This window comes from Larimichthys crocea, chromosome XIII, assembly GCF_000972845.2.
Source record: "Larimichthys crocea isolate SSNF chromosome XIII, L_crocea_2.0, whole genome shotgun sequence".
In the NCBI taxonomy this organism is placed as follows: Eukaryota; Metazoa; Chordata; class Actinopteri; family Sciaenidae; genus Larimichthys; species Larimichthys crocea.
In genome coordinates, this window is record NC_040023.1 from 26,246,350 (window position 1) to 26,268,439 (window position 22,090).

General features: G+C 40.9%; 1 protein-coding gene across 4 annotated transcripts in view; it reads right to left on the bottom strand.

Annotated features, from left to right (window-relative positions):
* Nucleotides 1–22,090, bottom strand: part of LOC104923770 (furin-like protease kpc-1) — a 162,484-nt gene that overhangs the window by 49,902 nt on the left and 90,492 nt on the right. For 3 of the 4 annotated variants that reach the window (XM_027287074.1, XM_027287076.1, XM_027287077.1), the window contains 6 exons: nucleotides 17,789–17,826; nucleotides 16,911–16,990; nucleotides 15,858–15,946; nucleotides 12,175–12,347; nucleotides 11,444–11,665; nucleotides 10,601–10,704 (listed from right to left, as the gene is read on the bottom strand). In XM_027287074.1, the coding sequence (XP_027142875.1) occupies nucleotides 10,601–10,704; nucleotides 11,444–11,665; nucleotides 12,175–12,347; nucleotides 15,858–15,946; nucleotides 16,911–16,990; nucleotides 17,789–17,826 (706 nt within the window). The remainder of the gene's footprint in view (nucleotides 1–10,600; nucleotides 10,705–11,443; nucleotides 11,666–12,174; nucleotides 12,348–15,857; nucleotides 15,947–16,910; nucleotides 16,991–17,788; nucleotides 17,827–22,090) is intronic. The other variant, XM_027287075.1, reaches the window with a different exon arrangement.

Below are 22,090 nucleotides of genomic sequence, written 5' to 3' on the forward strand. Positions count from 1 at the left end.
TGAGTTGAATGGAGTATAAGAAAACCGCTTGGCCGCCCATTCTGAACAGCCTTTTCTCTTCCCGAGAAGAAATGCCTCCACTGTTTGCTTAACATCTGTACACGTACAGTCGTTTCTCCAGTACAGAGGAACAGAACGAAGGTAATTAAAGGTGTGCAACACAGTTAGACTTCATTTTCCTGTCATTAACAGCATAACTGCAATACCCCATGCATGTCGACTCAGCCAAGTTGAGGTATATCTTCGTAGTTTTACAGTATGGCAAATGTCTGCATAAAGATGTGAAGAAAAAAGAATTACAAGTAGCCTCTTTATTATTGTGCGAGTGTGAGACATCTCAGGAAATATCAGGCACAGATATAAACACATGTATTCCATTCACGTATTGGGAAAAAACGAAGCAGAACAAAAGCGAGGAGAGAAGCTTTCATTAGCAGCATAAAACAAAACCCCAGCAAGCAGTGAGAGCAGGCAGCTAAAACAACATGATAGGAATAATACAAGTAACACTAATAATAGACGGATAGAATGAAACAAAACACAACGCACAAACAATTATTTTAAGCTTTGATTTCAAAGGAATTGGAGTATGTGTGGTGGTGGTGGTGGGGGGGGTAGGCTTTGTACTTTTGAACTGTTGCTGCTCGCTGCATGCGTCTGTGTCTATGAGTGTGCGTTCCGTATTATATATTAGCGGCAGCAGCGTGATTCTGTTGTGTGCACTCCCCCCACCTCCATCATCAGCACCACCACCACCACCATCACCCCTCTGGTGGAATCAGAGAAACCCCCGCGGCCCCGGCTGGTTTGCATAAAGCAAACAAAATTAAATTTGCTTTGCTAAATCAAAGCATGTATGGTATTCCAAGCCGCTCTCTCTGGGACAAATTACTTCAAACGGCCTCCTTTGTATCATAACAGAATAAAAAAAAGAATCAGCCCAATCAGCGGCTCTCCAAAACCCTCGACTCGGGAATTAATTATTGAACCGAGGGCTTTTCTCCCTTCTAGCAGTCCGCGACACAGATCTATTTATTTTGGAAAAGTCGTTTTGCTCTTAAAAACACACTGTTGGCTGAGAACCCGGTTTACTCCTATCTCTCTCCCCCTTAATGTTTTCACTCCTCTTTGCCGCACAGCCCTGAAGGGACATGTGAATAGGCTTGGGCCACGAAATTAATCTGAAAACCCCACGACCAGCATCTACCATAGTGCTGGTTAAACAGAAGTATTGCTTATGCTGTAATGGACTTAAGATGAACTGAGCTGTTAACTTGTGAGGTTTCTCTCACATAGAGGTGAGACTGTTTTTTACTCTGCACCACCTCTTTGTATCAGTGCTAGACCATGTGTTTTCTCCTTCTGTTGGCTGCGAGGAAGTGCAAAAACATTCTTTGTGGAATTTGGTGTGCAGCTCATGTAGAAGAAGATGAGGTAAAGTGAACGATTCTGATTTTGAGGGGTTAGTTGTTATTTCTATTCAGTAATATTATTTAGTTCCCCTAAATATTTCTGACATTCTGTCAGAAATCATATGATTATAGGTGATCTATCTTCTATCTTCTCAATCTTTAATAATCGTAGGTTTTTTTTAACACAAATTCAATGGGACCAAACCTTGCCTGAGATTAACTGCTGTCATTATGTGCAAAATAGTTTTTATGCATGTTAAGAAATGTCTCAAAGCTGAAATACATCATGTTACAACAGGATAATGGAGTTGGTGGTTGATAATGTTTTTGTTGTGAAGTGGTTCAAGATATGTAAATCATATCTCACTGACTTTAGGGAGCAGCTACTGCCATAGTGGAGGGTTATGTAAACAGCAGTTTATATGATACGCTCTTATATTTTGGACTCTTTGATTTTCCATAGACATGTTGGAAAACATGTTGGCTAAACTGGCAACTCGTCCAGGGTGTACCCCGCTTCATGCCCAGTACCAGCTGGGATAGGCTCCAGCTCCTTGCAACCCTGATAAGGATAAGCAGTTACAGGATATGGATGGATGAATTTTGGCATTCAGCTGCTTCAGTTTTGTGCTCTTGGTATTGTGCATGCTGGCTCATTGTCACATCTTACAGGGACACATGATTAGAGCAGAGTCTTTCATTTTCCTACTATGACAAGTCAAAATGCCTGCTTTGTTCCAAGAAAATCCAGAAATGTCAAGATGGTTTGCTATTGGTCACTGATTTGCACTAATTTACTTCGCCTCTGTAACCAAATGCACTGAACACATTCATAAATATAAACTGATTTGTTGTTGTTGTTGTTTCAAATACTAGTCTGACCAAGCCTTTAAACTGAAATGCATCTTACAGAGTAGCTCATCTATCAATCACCCATTCAACTCATGCATGAAGAAACAGCACAAAACTTAAAAAGTTGACAATACCCAGTGAAGGCATCATGTTTCCTGTCATGTATTATCTCACTCTGTGAAAGCTGTATTCATCACTGTAAAATTATAATTGCAGATGCCGGCTTCTTCTGAAGGACGGATGGCAACAGGAGGAATAAAACCGGGGACTGACATCACCGTTACAGAGACAATAAAATTAAAGCATGTTGTCCAGCACACACATGAACACGACTGGGCTGCGGCTCGCAGGCGATTGGGGCAGAGTGCTACAATATATGAGCCTCCAACAGACCCTTACAGCCTTCATCCTCTCGCCAAGGCTCACAAAGCAGCACAGCAGCCGTCACAGTGAGCACACAACTGTTTACAAATCCCCAGTTAATAGGATCAGGCCTCATTGACTGAGCCGCTCCGATGTGTCTGATGTAATCTATTAGCTGTATGATAGTCAGTGTCTCAGTCCAATCGATAACCCTGGGCCTCCATATTGCTCCACTGTGGACTGTTACTCCTCTTTAGTGCTGCTTAGAATGCAGACTTAGTGACTATAAAGTGAGTGTGTGTGTGTGTGCAGAGGTAGTGTCCATCTGCTTGTCTTTGTGTGTCAGATCATACACTTGTGTGTGAATTTCTGAGTTTTAATGTCGGAGAGTGTATGTGGGTTTGTATGCATGTACTGCAGTTTGTATGTGCAATATTGAATCATAAAGCATACATACTGTAGCTGTTACTTAGGCAGATGTTAATTCTGTAACACTTTAATGCATGAATGCACGAGGGGGTTGTGTGTGTCTGTGTGTGTGTGTGTGTGTGTTGTGTAATTATGTTGACATTTGCAATATCCATGCACCTACACACGTGTGCATTACTGTACAATGGTGCATATGTGTGTATTAATGCCGCTTTACAGTAGATGCCATGTCTGCAAGTGTATGTTCGTGCTTCTGCGTGTGCGCGCTGTGTTTCGGAGTGTGTCTGTAGCTGGTGTAACTGGGTTTCCAATTAAGTTGAACCACAGGCCGGATCAATGCTAGTCCTCTGTGTGCAGGAATGAGCAGCCCTGGGCCCTCAGAGCATGCCCACGAATAATTTATCACTCACAGTGGGCCCAGGCAGAGAAGGAGGAGGAGGAGGATGAGGAGGAGGAGGAGGAGGAGACGGGGAGCACAAGGACAAAGTGTCCAGCCCAGGGGAGAGAGCGCGAAAGATGGGCAATGGAGGGGACAGAAAGATGAAGGGGTGAAGAAAGAGAGAAAGTGAGAGCAGGACCCAAAGGAAAACACTGTCAGCTCCCGATCATTTAGAAGCATCACACTCAACATTTTTTCCTGGTAAACAACCATCGAAAATGAAATCCTGTAGGGAGCACGAGCCACATAATTCTTTTTAACACAATGTACTGCATGTTTGCAAATGCTGCAAGGATCAATCAGTTTTCCAGTAATTGCCTCTTGCAAATCAGATATCATCCAGTCAATGTCATCTACTTCTGGTTTTATGTAAGCTTCTGTACATCTGATCACACATTTATTCATTAATACCAGTCCTATTTTATATTGACTATAACGTGACATTTGGATTACATATCAGATATTTTTCTTTTTCTTACAATTATTACCAAAAGAATTAAAGTATCACTAGAGCTTTACAGCATTATAGCAGGTGTATACATAAGTATGCAGAAGAAAACACTGAATATTGGTATGAATCCATCTGCTGGATCCAACAAGTCCTCACACTTGCCCTTTAGACAAGCCTTTTCTGATCTGATTCTCACATCGGCAGGACGACATTATCAGCACCCTATGAGACCATTACAAATCACTGTTGAAGAATAATAATCTGTTTTGTGATGTGACAATTCTATGGTTACGGTTTGATATAATGTAGTTAGGATTGGGCTTAGGTTTAGGATTAGGGACGGTTTGGGTTCAAATTATTACTGCATTAGGGTAAGGGGCCCTTTGACATCATTGGTCACATGGTTAAGGTTATCTGACTACATGACTTCCTCCTGTTATAATTTCTATACTTAAACATAAAAATATGTTGCTTTGGTCGTTTTGCTTAAATGACCGTTTTTCTTGGGGGGGCACTCTCATTAGATCGGTATCTGTGCCAACACAAACATCATTAACTGCAGACGGTTTAATCTGGCTAAATTTTTTCAACCCACATAAATACGGTTTCCTGTTCATCTGTTCTACTGCTTCGGTAAGCTTACCTATATTTTCTGCTCTTTTTTTTATCAGGGGTTTCTTTTGAGAGCTTGCATGGATATGTTCAAGGAAAGCACAAAGAGGAACAGCCCAGAATATAGAATCATTGTTACTTTTAGTGATTTGTTTTGAAAAATGATAAATCATATGTTTATGTCATATATTTTTTAACTGTCTTCATTTTCTATCTATCAGAGATGTGCATTTCCTAGTTTAATGTTTTTTTCATTATTTCAGTATTTTTATGAACAATATAGAAAAAATGACAAACATAAGAACAAAACATTATTATTATCATTATTAATACAGATGAACTTTTAACAAAAGGGCTTTGGCAGGACTTTGCAGAACACCTTTGAAGGAACTGTTTTTTGCAGCTCAGCTTTGGATGGTGAAAAAACGAAGCCATGCAAATGTGAACTGGTTCGGTGAAGAGACATAGATTAAGTTTTTAAGGTCTCTATATGCTCTCAACACCAGTAACAATATAGCATGTATGTTTACACAGAATGCTCACATGTATTAAACACACACACACGCACGCACGCACGCACGCACGCACGCACGCACGCACGCACGCACGCACGCACACACACACACACACACACACACACACACACACACACACACACACACATAATGAGGTTGATGCATTATAGCATAAAAAGCTTGCTGATCTATGACCAGCTCCACTTGCAGTTACAGTGAGAGGTAATCTGTAGTTACGGTCTCACATTAGCTGGCACGTATCTCGATTAGTTAGACATAGAAAGGTTTACCAGTTTTACATTATAAATGAAGGAGCACGAGTACCCTGAGTGCAGAAACAGAGTAACACAGAGTAACAACAGAGTCTGTATTGTTGGACAAAACATTTTAATATTTAAATTTGGCTTGAAAAGGTCCAATTTATAAATATGAGCCATCATCAGTTTCAAGTCAAATCAGTAACATTCTTCACTCAATCATGCATCCTGGAGATATTTGCAGCCAGAAGTGATTGATGCATTTACTTTTACCCCAGTGCTTGCTTTACTGAAGCTCAGCATGTGCAATTTTTATTTTTATTTTAACAGAAACTGAAGGGGATATCGCTAACAGTCAAGCTTGTTAGTCAGCAGGGTATGATGCGTTGGTACAAGACAAGCAGCAGTTTAAACCCCACTGCCTCATCCCAGGCAACACATCTTCTGCTTGGACACTTCGCATTTAGATCTTCTGCCAAGCCACATTGCATTTAGTTGAAAGGCAGAGAAACTAAAACACATGTGGATATATATTTACAGAGGAGCATAGAAACACCCACATATATCGAGAGACACACAGAGCAGGAATAAAAGCAGACACACACACACACACACACACACACAAATGCATATACACATTCATCCAAGAAGGCCAATCAGCCACTGCGTCATAAGTTGCACGCACACACACACACACACACACACACACACACACACACACAGAAAAACATGCAGACACACAGAACATCAACTGCTACAAGAAAAGTACACACACACGCACACATACACGCAGAGTGTGCCCACCCTGTGGAGTGTCAGAGTCCAATGTTCCCTCCGTCTCTGTCCTGAGTTTGTCTCTATTAATCTCACAGTAGCGAGGCGTGGACTGGTAAGACGCTCCACATCGCTCTGTAATCTTCTCTTAATGTGCTGCACTCTAAGCCTAAGTGAACCCATTTGGAGTGACTGTGAGCAGACTGAGATTCCTCCCATGTTATCTGAACAAGTGTTACTAATGGGTTTATCAATTAGGCCAAGTCCAATAACTGCATGCCTGCAATCTCCTTTAAATACACTTCACTGGCGTAGCCCTGATTTTTGTGCTAATGAGTACATGTGTACGCAGTTCTGTGTGTGTGTGTGTGTGCTTGTAAGACCACGGACTGTTCGGATCTCTATGTCGGATCTATATATATGTGTATATTTCTATGTCATACTGTGTTTGTTTTGTGTGTAGGTGTTAATATATGTAAATCTTTATGCATGTACAGTACAATTATTATGCACGTCTGTCTGTATATGACTTTTCCTTATGACCAATACTGTATATTGTAATGATGTAATGAGGAGTAAGTATGGGCAAAATAATTATACATGTTTAGTTTTTTTCTTTGTGTTATAGATAATGATATGTTCTAGCATACAAACTGACTTCTGGTTCTGAGGAGGTAACTAGTCCTGTTCTTGACTCGGTCTTAGTCTTGTCTAGGTCTCGACCCCTCAAAGTCTTGGTCTTGTCTCAGTCTTGGTACACTGTGGTCTTGAGTACAACGCTGGAAGATATGGATTATAGTAGATAAAAATAAGAATTACCTTAATGAACTTAGTTTGGAAGTTTTGTCTTCATTTTGACTATATACAAAATAAAGTCACCCTGACCTTTATCAGATCCAAATATAAACCACTGCTATATAAAGTTCATCTGTTATATTTTCTAGACTTCACAAACTGAGAGGCCTTAGAATAAAATCCATTAACTACCTGTATTGACAAAGATGAGTCCTTTTACTTTGGTTAATGCAGCTGGCCCATTATCACTCCACATGGAGTTGGCATGGAGCACTAGAGCCAGAGTGGATAACTTTGATCTCTCCTCTCACTAAATCACTACATTGACCAACAGGTTAAAAGAGGTTAAAAGATTATTTATATATTTTTACTACTGCTGCATGATTGAATGAAAGGACTCGCCCAAAATAGTTCACCTGATCACAGGAGAAGGCAGATGGGGTTAAGGAGGAGACAATCCATCTTTCCAGGCCGCCCAGATAGACAGAAGCTGGAAGCGACGGGCAGTAAAATGGACATCTGAATGTGTGCAGATCCCAGAACATGAGGTGGAATCACAGTAAAACCAAATGTTCAGCTCTGTCTGAGCAAATGGATAGACGGGATGAATGAATGGATGAAAGAAACAGAGATAAAGTGGAAGAGAGACTGACGCGGTGATAAAGCGAACAAACAAATGGTCTGAGACAGAGAGACTGGCAAACAGGACGAGCGAAGAATTGATTTACCCTGATGGTTTGTTAGACAGGCATCAAGACGATGGATGGAGACAGACAGGCCAGCATAGTGTCAGAGAGACAGATAGACAGTGACACCATGAGACTGTTGGGGCAAGAAAACACTGAAGGGTAAAAGAGAGACAACAACACACTGTATGTCTGTTTAGGCTCTTTATATCAACACTGTATGTTGTAATATCAACTATTCCCAGCAGAAAATCTTACTGTATAAAAAATGACAAAGATGATTGGTTTCCAAGTCTGTCCAATTTCATAAACATTTAGCATCTTATCGCAGAGTGATAAGATGGAGCTTAAGTCACAGTGTTTGCATTTTTTCAATCTGCTCGCTTTTTTTCTTGACAAATTAACAAAAGATGAAGCAAAAGATTGAAGAAAACTTTCAGCATTTCTCATTAGACACAGAAAGGCTGTGATTCTGAAGAGTGTAGTTGCATGAAGAGAAAACGGAGGTGGAGATAATAGACTGACTGACAGAGTGATTCAATCTGTAATCTAATAACCACACATGACAAGTAAACATAAACAGATTATATGGAGGAATTAAAATTTTGATCCAATGCTGGCAATAGAGGAAGAATCGGACGATCATTCTCGGGCTATCACCGGCATCTGTATCAAATTTCATGGCAATCCACTCATTTGGTTGTTGAGAAGTTTAGTCTGACAATCAATATGAAAGAGGTTTTCCTCTTAACCCTACAGTTCATAGCATGTTTGGCTTGTGACCCCCTGAAATGAAGCAGTAATGTTCTTAGTGTGAAGGTATGAACAGCATGAGCAAGCACTGATTTTTCATTCTTGCAGTGTTTGATTTAAAGGCTTTTTGAGACTAGAAACGTTTTTTTTTTTTTTTTTTTCCATTATTCATCTGCTGGCCCCTCAAGTTAATCTTAGTTAAGCAGTTAAATCACTGCTTTTTGATTTGATATGGTCTAAAGGTTGTTCCAGACAATCTGACGCTGACAAAAGTTCTGTACAATTCTGGAAACATATAATTGACATGATCATCCAAAAATATGTGCCCCTGTATGGAAATGCTTAGATGCTTGCAGATATATACATACATATATATATACATACATGAGGCAGGTTGTTTCTGATGGGCATCAGAGAAAAAAAGGTAGGTTTGCATGTGTGAGAGAGATTATGCCAGAATATATGAGTGCGTGTGATTGTGTGAAATGTGGAGAGAAAAGAGTGAGACACAGAATGAGCAAGTGTGAGAAACAGGGAAAGAGAGAGACCCAGAAAGATACAGAGAGAGAGAGAGAGAGAACCCAGCACCATGAAGACGTGAGCTGAATGCTGCCGATCTGAGCGAGAGAGGTGATATATAGTTTAGTCAGTAGCAGCGGGTCACGACAAAGCCTTTAACAGTAATGTCCTGGGAGTCGCCTCGCCCAGGGGACCCGCGCTCCATTTTACAGCCAAGCGACTGAGACTGAGACGCTGTGGCATGACAGCTGGAGCAGTAAAGCCGGCCTCTAGTACCATCTATAACATGAAGGAGGCGTAGACGCCGCTGATACCACCACAAAAACACCAGGCCTGAGGCCACACCGACAGCTGGTGAGTTAAGAGGGATGAAGAAGAAAAAAAAGGGAGCTTGGGAAATGGTAGGAAGTGGCAGACGAGACAAAGGAGGGAGAGAAGAAAAAAAAAGAGCGAGGAGATATATTTGTAGATTCAGGCAGAGGCGCAGTAGATGATCTACATCAAAGGAGGGACTAAAAAAACAAACAGAGAGAGAAGGGGAGACGAGGTATAGCTCAAAGGTGCAAAGTGCAGAATTTTAATGTCAAAATTCTTTCAACTGTTTCTTTTAGTGTTGAAATGATTTATTTTATAAGTCAATTGGCATAAAATTCAGCTTCAATAATTTTAAAATTGAGTAACTGTTTAAGCCATTGACAAAGAAAAATTGCAAAATGTTCTTTATGCATCGGACTGTCAGTTGGACAAAATCTATTTAAAAACGTCATATTGGGAAACTGTGATGGGCATTTTCCATTAATTTCTGGCATTCTGGCATTTTACACATGAAACATTTTATTGATAATGGCAAAAATAATTTGCTTGGTTGATTTACTGTACAGGAATGTCACTCCTTTACTGCACAAAACAAGAGGAGGCTGCACAAATCCAGGGATGTGAAAGGCTGAACAGAACTAAGAATCCAGCTCTGTGAGGAACAGTGATGCTAAAGTCAACATGCTCTCAACACACTGATTTTGCAGGTGTAATGTTTACCACGATCACCATCTTAGTTTATTCATTAGTAAATTGGCACTAAACACTGAAGTTTATGGGACTGTCATGAACCAAAATTTTGAATCTTGAAAGATTTTAACCAAAAGGAAAAGTTAGGATCATTAAAAATTGATTGGCAACAATGAATGTTTGTATCAAATTTTGGCAATCCTTCCTGTTATTTTTGGAGATATTTCAATTTGGACCACACTGCCTAATAATCATTAAATGGAGCCTTGGTCTCTGTTGAGCTGAACCTTTTGGGCTGGGTTGTGTCTACTAAGTTTGATTGGTACTGTACTGACGGACTGTTTTACTGCACAAAACAGGAGAAGTGTATGTGCTGAAAGTTTCAGATTTTCAGCGCATATTAAAAGGCAGAAAAGGGCTGATGAGAAAATGACTTCTAACAAAGGTGTCTTCTTCAGAGACGACAAAGACAATGTGCAAAAGAGCGGCAAGGGTGAAACTAGCTCTTCTGTAAAAGAGAGCACAGGGGTGACGTGGTTTGTATATGAAAGAAAAAACAAAGACAATGACAATACAATTGGTAGAAAATAGAGGAAATCAGTAAACACCAAACAGTTAATGCATACACAATGCTGAGGTATCTTTGAGCAACACACCCTACAGTCCCTACAAGAATCAACAAGGTATCACATTTATTGTTGTTGTTGTTTGTGTGCAGCATTACACACAGACACTTACTTTGCCTCTAAGACAAGAGCCAGGATCCCTGCAGCAATCGGGGCAGCACTGGACGTTCCTGGAAAATGTGTGACACAGCCATCACCGATGTTGGTCACTGTGACCTGAAGGGATAACAAACCAAATATGTTACAAAATACAGCTATGTAGATGTTATATCAGTGCATAAGAGTAAAAAAAAAGTGGTGCATGTGAGCCTTTAATCCAACTCCTCTGAAAAGGATTTCGGTGGGAGGTTTTTTGGAAAAGAATCTGCAGTAAATCAGGCCAGCAGAGTCTCCACACTGTAGCAGCTACTGTATCAGTAGCAGTCTTATTCTGTCACCAGAACACATTAACAGTTTTACAGTGATGATAATTAAAAAAAACAACTTGTGTCTAGTCTGTCCACCTCCTAATGTGAGGTGGAAAGGGGCAGGCCTCCTAGCAGACAAAGGTGACATCACACTGATAAAATTGGCCGGTCTGTTTCTGTAGCCCTGGAGCTGGCACCATGTTTCTTCTCAGCTTTTTCACTGCTACCTCCGCTATCAACACCTCGGCTTCTTCCTCTCCCTTTCTCAGCCACTACAGCCACGCTTTACCTCCAATTAACACTCGTTTGCTTCTGTGTGTCTGCGTGTGTATGTGTGTGCCCAGCAGTCACCTAGGTCATTTGGCAGGCCTCTATAAATATCACACCAGTGGCTGCTCTTTAACAGGCTTCTCACAGCTCACAGGAGCCAAAGAGCAGGGCTGCTGGCGCACACACACACACACACACACACACACACACACACACACACATATACAACCTCATTAATGATAAACACTGTTGTTAGATGTGTTAGGTGGTACACGCACAGTAACCAGGGGTAGTGAGCCTCCCACGCTGGCCCCTGTCAGAGTGACGGCCATCACACCGGGGCAGGGCTCGCCGAAGTAGGCGGGCTTCCCTGTTTGAGAGACAGCGCCGATGGCAATGTTGTAGATGGAGTTAACATAACCGTCTGCACCGCAGTGGTCACGCTGCATTCCACCATTACCTGCTGCCCACACAAAGATGCTGCCCTTTCCACCTCGGCCCTAACAACACAAACAGAGGGACGTCAAAGAGTAAGCGAAAAGTGGATTTCATTATGGATGTTTCCATCTAGCGGTTTTACATCACATATAAAAAAATATATCATTCTGCATATATTTACGTAGGGCTCAAACATGCTGGAAAAATATGATTCCTTTGCATAAAATGCATCCATTAATTAGAATGAATTAGCACAAGGGGACTGTATCTCAAATTGCCCAAACAAGCTTATGTAATTAAGTGGGAAAATATCTTAAGGTGAGGCACAGATGAATAGTCTTGAGATGAAAAGTCATAATTGAATCAATCTCTAAATCCTGTTCTAATCTGAAACACTTGGGATAGACAGTGATGTCGTAAACTCTTAAAAATAAACAAGTATGTATTTAAATCCATCTTTGTAACGCCAACCCTCGACATTTTGTCCTTCCAGTCTCTGCTCCACACACAGTGCGGACGTCTGCATTCCATCTGACAGACAGCAGTGTGAACTTGGAGATGAAAGCCGTGCCTTGTGAGTTCCTAGCCGAAGGGCTTGCTCTGTCAGGCTGTGCGGCCCGTCCATCTCGGCCCCGTTGTCCCGTGGGCCCCAACTGCAGACGTAGATGTCGATGAAGTGCATGTTGAAGGTCAGAGCTGTGGCCTCCATGGCATCAGTGACGGAGCCGTCCAACAGACGGATACCTGGAATGGATCGAAAAGGTCACAGAGAATTCGGACGGAAGCTTGCGGAAAAACAAAACGAAAATGGACACTGTTTTTCATGTCGAGAAAGTTATTGTGACAGTCCATCTACAAAAAGTTAACACAGTAACAGATCTATGACTAAATACTCGGGTTTTAAATGCATCACAAACACATTATGAGCACAAACACAGCAGCTGGCCTATCGTAGAATCTGCTCCTGGTGACGTCTCTATTTTTCTCTGGTTCTCGTGTATCATTTGTGCTGATTTTGTCTGTGTCTGTTTCCTCTTGTTCCCTCAATGTCTGCATCTGTCGCTGCATGAATTCCATCACTCTCTGTCTTGCTGTCTGCTCTTGCTATATACTTATTTCTCTGCATTTGCACCATTGCTGCTTGTAAAGATGAAAATGTCAGCGGTTGTCTTAAACTGAGTCATTTCTGTGAGAATGTAGAAGAAAGTGATGGCGGTAACCTCTCCATCATTTATGTCTGTAGTTTCTTCTAAATCTAATCTTTGAACTGCTTTTAGCTTAGCAAAAACTCTTTAAGCTCTCTGGTCACAATCTTGGACATAATGGCTTTTGCTTTTTTGCTACATTAGGAGTAGCCAAGGGCCCTTTTAAAAACAACTCATTTCCTCCCTTATAGATGTTTACTGTGCTGATTTGTGTGGAGTGGAGCCAGGGGGTATTCAATCATTTACAAATTAGCTGCAAATTATTGTTTGGATGTATGTTAAAGATGATTCACACATAATACCTCACTAATAAAGTGACTACAGGCTAAAGGACCCTTACAATTTATTAATGCATTATTTTCATAAAGCCCTATGATACATTCTAGCAATACTGCGTGCAATACTTGCAACATGACTGAGGCCTGGGTTGCCATGGAGTGTTATATTTTGACATCAGTGGATGACAGAATAACTACAGTGAGAAAAAGCTGAGGTATGTATTTTTTTCTTTTTACCTCCAGGGAGCCTAGAGGGCGTCACTCTAACTTAGTGTGCCATCAAAGTTGAGAATGGCAGCCAAAATAACATCCCAATATGCAGCGGGCACATAATACATGTGCTGGAATTGTAGATTCCCTCAGCAGCAGCTTTAACCAGGTGTGTGCACGTGTGTGTGACGGCACTGTTCACTTAATACTACTTGCAAACTTGTATACACCATAGGACTGAGGGAACATGCATTTGTTCCTCTGTCCACTGAGTGTTGTATATGGAGAGAATGACAATAATAGCTATTTAGTTTCTCAATGCTCCAGCATGTTCACCATCCCTAACATAAACCATTCTGTTGGTCAGTTTTTGGCTATTTTTTGCTGCCAACTGTGGCCGAAAATGACGCTATGAGAGCGGTGAACCAAAACTGTAAAGCTGAGAGTCAGCCAAAGAATGAGCTGAAAGACACTACGAAGCTTCGAATATCTAGGGTAAACTGCAGAGTGGGGTGATAATCCTCTGTGGGTTTGTTACTATGAGTGACCCCTTTCATATATTATATTTGAGAGTCATACATCCATTATTAATATAAAAATACTGATTATAGCCAGGGTACACTGTAGATACGCAGGCCCCCTGACAACAATAAATAGAGATAAAATTGAATGATATTAAAATCTTACTTCTGCCTTATTGCATAAAAGTAGGTATGAATAAAAATGTTCAATTCTGCACCTCCTGTAAAGTATTTCACTCCACAACAGATATTGTTTCACTTTACACAAAAAATTGTTTCCTTGTAAAGTTCAAATTTCCTTTTTCTAATGAAAATACGTGGAGTTGAGGAGGCTTTTCAGATGAAAATTTTGAGTTTCTACTGAAGTCAGCCGAGTCTGTCTGGTGATTGCATTGTAACAAATGTCTTTCTCTCCTACTAATTGTCTAACATAATCTGCTTGCAATGCATCAAAATGTATTTCAAATGAAAAGACAACAAACTTTGTGTGACAAACACCTTCAGGCTTACTTTATCGTCTTTCCGTTGATTCATCACATCCACTTTGTGCATACTTTGAGAACAAATCAAATCTAACAGGACTACATCAATTCACAGAGAATTCTCAAGTATATTTCCCAAACAGAAGCACACAGAGAGGTAAAGCTCAGTCAATCCTCATTGTCAGACAGTGAGCACAGGTCTCAACTGCACCCAGCGGTTCAACATGCATCTTTCATTTGGGTCTTGCCCCTTCATCTCCTGTGCGCCACACTCTGTTTATGAGTCGAGATAAAATAGTCTCAGCAAGGTGAAATTAAGGCTAACCGTGGAAAGAGATTCCTGGTCTTGACTCACAAACTGTTTTTTTTTTCTTTTTGTCAATTCTGCAGGAGGCTCTCAATAGCCTGACAAATGAGGAAGGGTTAAGGGTTAAAGATCACAGAGCAGAGTTCAAAGGTTAGGGTTCAACCAAGGGATTCCTATTTTGATATCCATGTTTCATGCTGATGACACCACTGTATGAATTAGTTTTTTAAGTGTTCAGATCTGAGTGCTGTTGAAAATCTGACTCAAATGTGTGTACTGCTCATTAACTTGTGGTTTATAGCACTCTTAGTGGGTCCTATAAAAAAAACTTTGATTTCATAACACAGAACGGGCTGTCTTATGTATTTGGTTCATTCATCCTTCGCCTATGTTACTACCAACACTAAAAAAGCCATTACTGAAGCCCCCACTAAAAAAATGAGCCGTTAATTAGGGTCAGCATGGCTCAATAGCACCCAGTCACCGTGTAGTCTGCTGCATCCACACAAACCTAGAGTCACACAGCACATACACATGAAATGTACTTATCTGCACTTTCAGACCAACATATGACAGACAAAACTAACACTGAGGCTATAGCTATTTTAGAATATTTATGCTTACAACCAAGTCATACAATTTTAATTTCTATCCAAACCAAATATGGCACTACCTCTTTGATTTAGCATCATTTGCAATGTCATACTAACTTTCAAAATGCTAACAACATGAAACAAACTGCTGTGCTGGACATGACAATTGTGTTTTCTGGACTAGTAATCACTGCAGAATAAAAGAGCTAATAAAATGGAGTTTGAATTATTTATTTTTGAATTAATTTAATGCATTTTATTCAATGGTTTTCTGAGGTAGAGCTGAATTAGGCTGTGTTCAAAGCATTCCGTCAAAAGCCTCTATTTATTTACATGAATTGAAATATAAGAAATAATCTGTCATGTGCCTCTTTTTATTTTTAAAGATCTCTTTTGCATCATTGCGGAAAGCCACACTGGCCTTCACAATCAAATACATCTTGTTATTGTTGAAGATTTATTGTCCAGATTTTGCTTTATAAAAATAGAAACAAGTAATTTTTCTTCCTTTTTGTTGCATTATCACACAACTTTATTCTAAGAAAGGATTAGTGGTCTACCACAGTTGTTTTTGAAAATGTCATAGTCTTGGCTACTGCAGTACACCCACAGTGTATTGCCTCCCACTGTCTCGATAAGGCTGCATTGTTTTCCTCACCTCCGATCCTGGCATTGAAGGCGATGCCCACACCACAGTAGGAGTTGTTGGCCTCCATGGCAACTTCCCCTGCACATCGGGTACCATGACTAAAACAGAGGGGGATAAGATGTTAGCCACACACTGAGACTGAATATGCAGAGTTTAGATGTGAGTTTCTTTTTTTTTTGGATGTGTTGACCTGAACACAACCTAAGCCTGGACAGACAATTACACGCAGAACAGCCTGATTAAAAGGCTGGCACAGAAAGGCATTCTGCAGCTAAGTCTTCCTGTTCAGACACAAAACCGAACTGAAACTTCACCTCATGTATGTAACTGTTTGCATTTACTTCTAAATCTGTTTAATAACAACATGGCATCATTTTGTGATGTTACATTGTGAACACAATATCCTTTGGTGGGCTAATTAATTAACCGTTTGCTAAGCCAATTCTCTTATTTACTACCGCTAAGCCTGTTAAGCTTTCCGTTCTCACACTCCAAGAATTCGTTTACAATGATAATGGTGGCAGATTTACTACTGAAATGATTATTAATTTATTTGGTTAAAGACACAGAGAGACAAAAGCATCTACTGTACACTGTACCTAGGTAACTGAGCTGACGTTATCTCCATGAGTTGTCTGAAAAAGTGCTGATGATATAATGTTTCCAGCTGACTTCTTAAAAAAGGAGAAGCCTGTAAAAGGTGTCCTAAATATTTCTGATGTGTATTCAATAACGAGCAGAGCAGAACCGAATGTTAACAGAATGTTAGCATTAACAGTCAACCATCTTAATTGAATGGTTTTTAGAAAATTTCTTTATAACCTGTAAACATGTCAGATGCAGTTAGCCAATGTTCCTTTATGTAGCACCACAATAGGTTACTTCTGTATGCTAGTTAACCCAGATGTAGAAACATTTGCATCATATTATAGAGCGGATAAACACACTGTTTAATCCATCCGTTACATGTTCTCATGTGTTTTGTTTTTTGTTAAGTTAATCAAAGTAGAACAATATATAAATATCTCAAAGTAGAAAAGAAACATAGCACAGCAGTCATACCTATTCGCCTCATCTCTGACAGGCATGGGATCATAAAATAGACCGTGTGAAGCGCGCAGGTCAAAACTCGCAAAGGCTTCCTGTAATCCAGAGAGAAAACAAATGGAGCACAGTGTAACATAATGCAACTCTCAACACACAACATCAGAGTGACATGACAGGAAATGAAGGAATCCCATGAAAAACTCTGGATACTGCCACTTGAATTAGTCTGTCAACATATTTCTTCTGACTGACGGCAATCACTGTCACTGAGGAGATGCCTGTGACTGTGTCCCCGCGTGTCTCTGCGTGGTTTATGTGTGCCTCATAAAAGTGAACATGTTTGAATGACTTGTTTGCCAGTGTATATAGGCATAACGAGAGGAGGATGTCTTGGCAGCAAACGGTACAAGAGCAATTATGTATCTCTCTCTCTCTCTCTCTCTCTCTCCAGCCAGGCTTATCCCTGCCAGACAATCTGCTCTGACAAAGTACAAGTTGGCCTGTGTGCTTCTCACTGCCTATAGGATTATATATGACAAGGCTGAAGCAAACAACACTGCCACTCCACATATGCTCTATGGCTGGCCTGTCTAACATCAGCCTAAAACAATAAAACAGATTCATCACTATATGAACGTTTTATTGTCTCAGGTTTGAAGTAATAGTGAAGTGGGGCCGTGTAAGAAAAAAGTCAATATACAGATTTCAAGTAGAAACACTGATGGGAAACTGAGAGCTCATAAAACAGACAACTTAATGAGAAATTTACATTACATACCCATCTCTGAAATCGACTATATGAGATAACTGGAATGATGCTATTTTACTCTACCGCTCTAATAAGATTTGGTTTAGATCAGATATAGTTAAAATCACATTTTAAGTGTACTTACAAAGTTTTTCTTTAGGTCTTTGTTTGCGTGATCTACACCTGAAAATGGAAGAAAATAAAAGAAGTCAGTGAAAAATCAAAGTACGATCTGGATAGGTGATACAGGGAGGAAACAAGACAGATCCAATGCTCTAGACAAAGAACAATTCTTTTGATTTTGGATGTTTGGGTGCAGTAAAACGATGAAATCAGACGAAGCCTAAGTGCACTCATTGTTTCATTATTTTCTGTGAAGCCACGTATGAGCTGTTTCAAGTCATTTGAACTTAGAGTGTGGTAGACAGGTTATTAAAACTTTGAATTTTGAGTACCTAACTAATTGGTGTAATTAATTTGCCAAAATCTAGCAGTGAAGTCATTTTTTAAAGCAAGTTGTGTCAAGATCCGGGCTCTGCTGTATGAGGTATTACACATGACTGATGGACGAGTGAATGAAGAAATGGGCCATTTTTTAAATTTCCTATTCTTTCCATCACTCTCCACCCTTTCCTGCATCCTTTTTTTACCATCCTCTCTTTCCACATCAGTTGCCTTTCTTTCACTTGCCCCCTCCCTGTCCTCCCCCTCTTCTCTTCTCTCCTCACCCTAACCTCCACCACCACCTCCTCCTCCTCCATCTCTGCTACATCAGGGCTCCTGTGGTCTCAGCGAGAGACAAACGAATGAGGGCCCCAGGAGGGCCGCGCCTGCTCTGCCACACATCACTCACTCGCTCGCTCTCAATCTTACACACACACACACACACACACACACACACACACACACACACAGGACCCGCCTTTGTCCCATGTAGGCACTGCCTCCGGGTTGTCATGGTAACCTGCAGTCGGTTTTGCCGTTGAGGCCTGATTGTGTTGAGCTCAGGCGGGATGGAGCCCTGGGTGGATGAAGCCTCATTGGAGCCTGCCATGCTGTGCCATGCTGTGCCATGCTACGCCAGGTCAACCTGCTACGTTCTCTACATAACCACTGATGCTTTATTCTCGCCATGTCCAACAGACACATTTCCTCTTTTGCTGGCTGGTTGGTTTTGTTTCATACTTTACTGGCAATTTACTTTAAACACTGTTTCTCTCTGTGTATTTTTCAAATCTGGAATGCTACATTCCCCGTGCACTGCTGGTGTAGATAGTAGGAAGGGTGTAGACAGCTATGTGCTACCTCCATGCTAAAGGTCGTCACCAGCCACTTCTTTTCACCTGCCAGCAATGAGCTTCACCTCAAAACAAAACAAGAACCTTGCTAACAGCCAATCCACAAACACAGCCAACTGCGTTCACTGGAATATTGTACTAAGCCGGGAATCAAACTCTGGTTCTGTGTGACAGTGTAGCGCGGCGCAGGCATTCATTTTGAATTAAAACTATTAATGAACAAATTTGCATTTGTTTGTTTGGGAATAACTGTGATTGATAAGATGCATTTCTACTTTAACTTACAGCCAGTTAATAATAAACACCTTCTGTCAGGTTGTATTTCCTGGAATAAATAGAGCTACAATTTTATGATGGTGAAAGTTGCATTCTTTTCAAAAGCTTTCAACTGCATCCCACGTCTTCATCAGCAAGCAAAAATCAAACTGAGATAAGTCCATCCACTGAGATGCAGTTCAGAGTTAAGATTCATCAAACTTCCACATTCTGTGTTTATGGTTTGGTAGGAAAAGTGTTGAAAATCAACAATCACAAAGTTGTGAGGTTCTCATAGATTTCTAGTTTCTTATTCTCGAGGGAACAAGAGAAAGAGCTCTCTGGCCAACTTTCCTCCTCGCCTGAGCCAAGTTGGATTTCCACACTGAACACGAGGCCAAGCGAGGATTCTGAGTAGGTTTTGCGTACTCTGATTTCAAGTTTGAAGTGTGTTGAGTGATACCGCACTATGGGCCAACATGATGCCTTCATATGGAATGCAAGTGACTCATTAAAGAGTTATGAAATGTCAGATATCTTTTCCAAATCCCCCCTCATGCTGATCTGTTTGCTTTTTTAATCCCCCGACATCATCATCTGTAAAATCAGGAGACTCTTCCATGTCCTATGCTCCAACTCAGATAAATCAATCAATCTTTTTTGCTCCAACATCTGTCTTTTTCAGGTCAGAATCTCTAAGCTTCAACTTCTATGATGCTACTTTTTTTTATGTATTTATAAATTCATATGTAAACCAGTAGTCACTAAAACAACCACAAAAACTCCAGTAGCTCACAGTAGCAAAGTCTAATCACTCACCAATTAGGGTGAACTTTTCAAGCTTTTAAAGGCAAGAGTTTAAACCTGAATATAAAAGTAAAACTCTCAGTTCATAAATGCAGCTCTAAAAACAGTGGATCTCCACTCCTATGTGAGATGAATTGCTTGTCTGCAGGAGGAGCCTGCTTTATTAAGAGTTCATCTTTCTTTCAACTCAATTACAACAAAGAAGCCTTAGTGTGCATTCACGCATGTTCTTGTGCTTCTATGTGCATGTGTATATGTGTGTGTCAGATCCATGGATGCTGACAATCACACAGTCATGTCAGCGTTTAAAGTGACACCATCAGTTTTCCGTTTGTGATGGAGACATCGTTAAAATTAATGTCAAGCTGCTCAGGAGGGAACAAAGTAACAAGTGAGCAAAGGATGGAGGGAGGAAGAAAGAATGGAGAGGCAAGGGGGAGGAGAAGGAAGACTAAAACTATGAAATCTGTCTATAGGACCATGGTCGTTTTGTAAAAGACAGTGTAGATCTGAGTATTGTCTGCATAAGTATGACAATTAATGTTCTGATGTTTGGCAGCATATATAGGCTGAACAGAAAGGAGCTAAGTATTGACCCTCGTGGTACTCCACAATGCTGATCATACTGATCTGTTAAAGTTAAAAAGTTTAAAAAAAAAAAATTGTCTTGTAAATAGGATCTACACAGGGAAAGGATGGTCAGGAGCCCAACCCAGTTTTCCAACAAAATGGTGTTTAATTGTGTCTAAAGCAGCATTAATATCTAACAGAAATCTTGACAGAGTCAGTGTTCATTCAAATATAATATACCTTAAATAGAAACTGTTTCAGAACGATGATGGGGTGAAAGTTGGTTGGCTGATTGGAACTTGACAATTTTCTTAATCATATTTCCTATGAAGCGTAAACTTACAAAAGTTGTTATATGACATGATTACCACGCTATGGAGGATCTCAATGGCTTGGCCATCCATGTATTTGTGCATGCTTCTCTGCAGTGCACAGGCGTGTATTTGGATCGGGATTGACACATGCACAGCATGAGCATGTGTATGTTCAGAGCTGTGTGTCACAAGGGTCAATGTGAGCATCAAAACACTGCCCCTTCAAGTATTTGCAAGGATTATCTGAGTGGAAAAATGCATTCAGTCAGGTGCATTCACTCAGGTAGTACCATAGTGCCATAAATACAGCCATAAACACACTCCAACACAGTCCAAGGTCTTCTGAGTGTGAAAGTAGAAAGCCACGTCCCACAGTTAGATGAAACACTGTAGGTGGTGGAGCCAATGCAAAACCTTCCATGAATACAAATGCTTTGAACCTGGCTGACCCAGTCTAGATTGCGATTGTGCAGGAGTGTGTCTGTGTGTGTGGATGCGTGTGTGCGCGCACGTTTGCTGCTCTGCATGTGTGTCAGCATTCAGCAGCAGCAGCTGCACTCTATCTCCTTGCTCCGGCAGCGTTCACGCCGGTCCTCAGGGTCAAACACACACACAAATCTGACACAGAGATGTGTCGGAGGCCATTTTGAGCCGATGGTGAGTCGTGCCTGAGCCGCTACTGAGAAAATGAGCCGACATCACTTCAGAGGAGGCCCCCGCTACACCTGGGGCCCCCTGGCTGGCTCTCGCCGCTTAGCTCTTCTCTGCTGGAGTTACTGTACAAAAAATAGCAAAAGTCAACAGGCTGCCTCTGCTGCTGACAGGTGAAGCAGGAAAAGGGCTAAGACACATGAGGGAAGAGGTAAGCCATAAAAAAATGTAATGAAGCTGTACATGGCTCATAATTTGCATTTGCAAGTGTGAAAAAGGAAAAGAAAGGTGTGTAAATGTGTGTGTGTGTGGTTGAGAGAGAGCTGTAGAGAGACAGGGGTGTGTATCAACCCGCCGTGGGTGAGACTTCCTGGCCCTACACCTCCGTCTCATTAATCAGCTCGGTATTTAAGAAGGGCTGGAGTGGACACTTGCCTGTAATTAGCTGGCTTTGTCAAGGATGTGTGTTTGTGTGTGTGTGTGCGTGTGTGTGCGTGTGTGTGTGTGTGTGTGTGTGTGTGTGTGTGTGTGTGTGTGTGTGTGTGTGTGTGT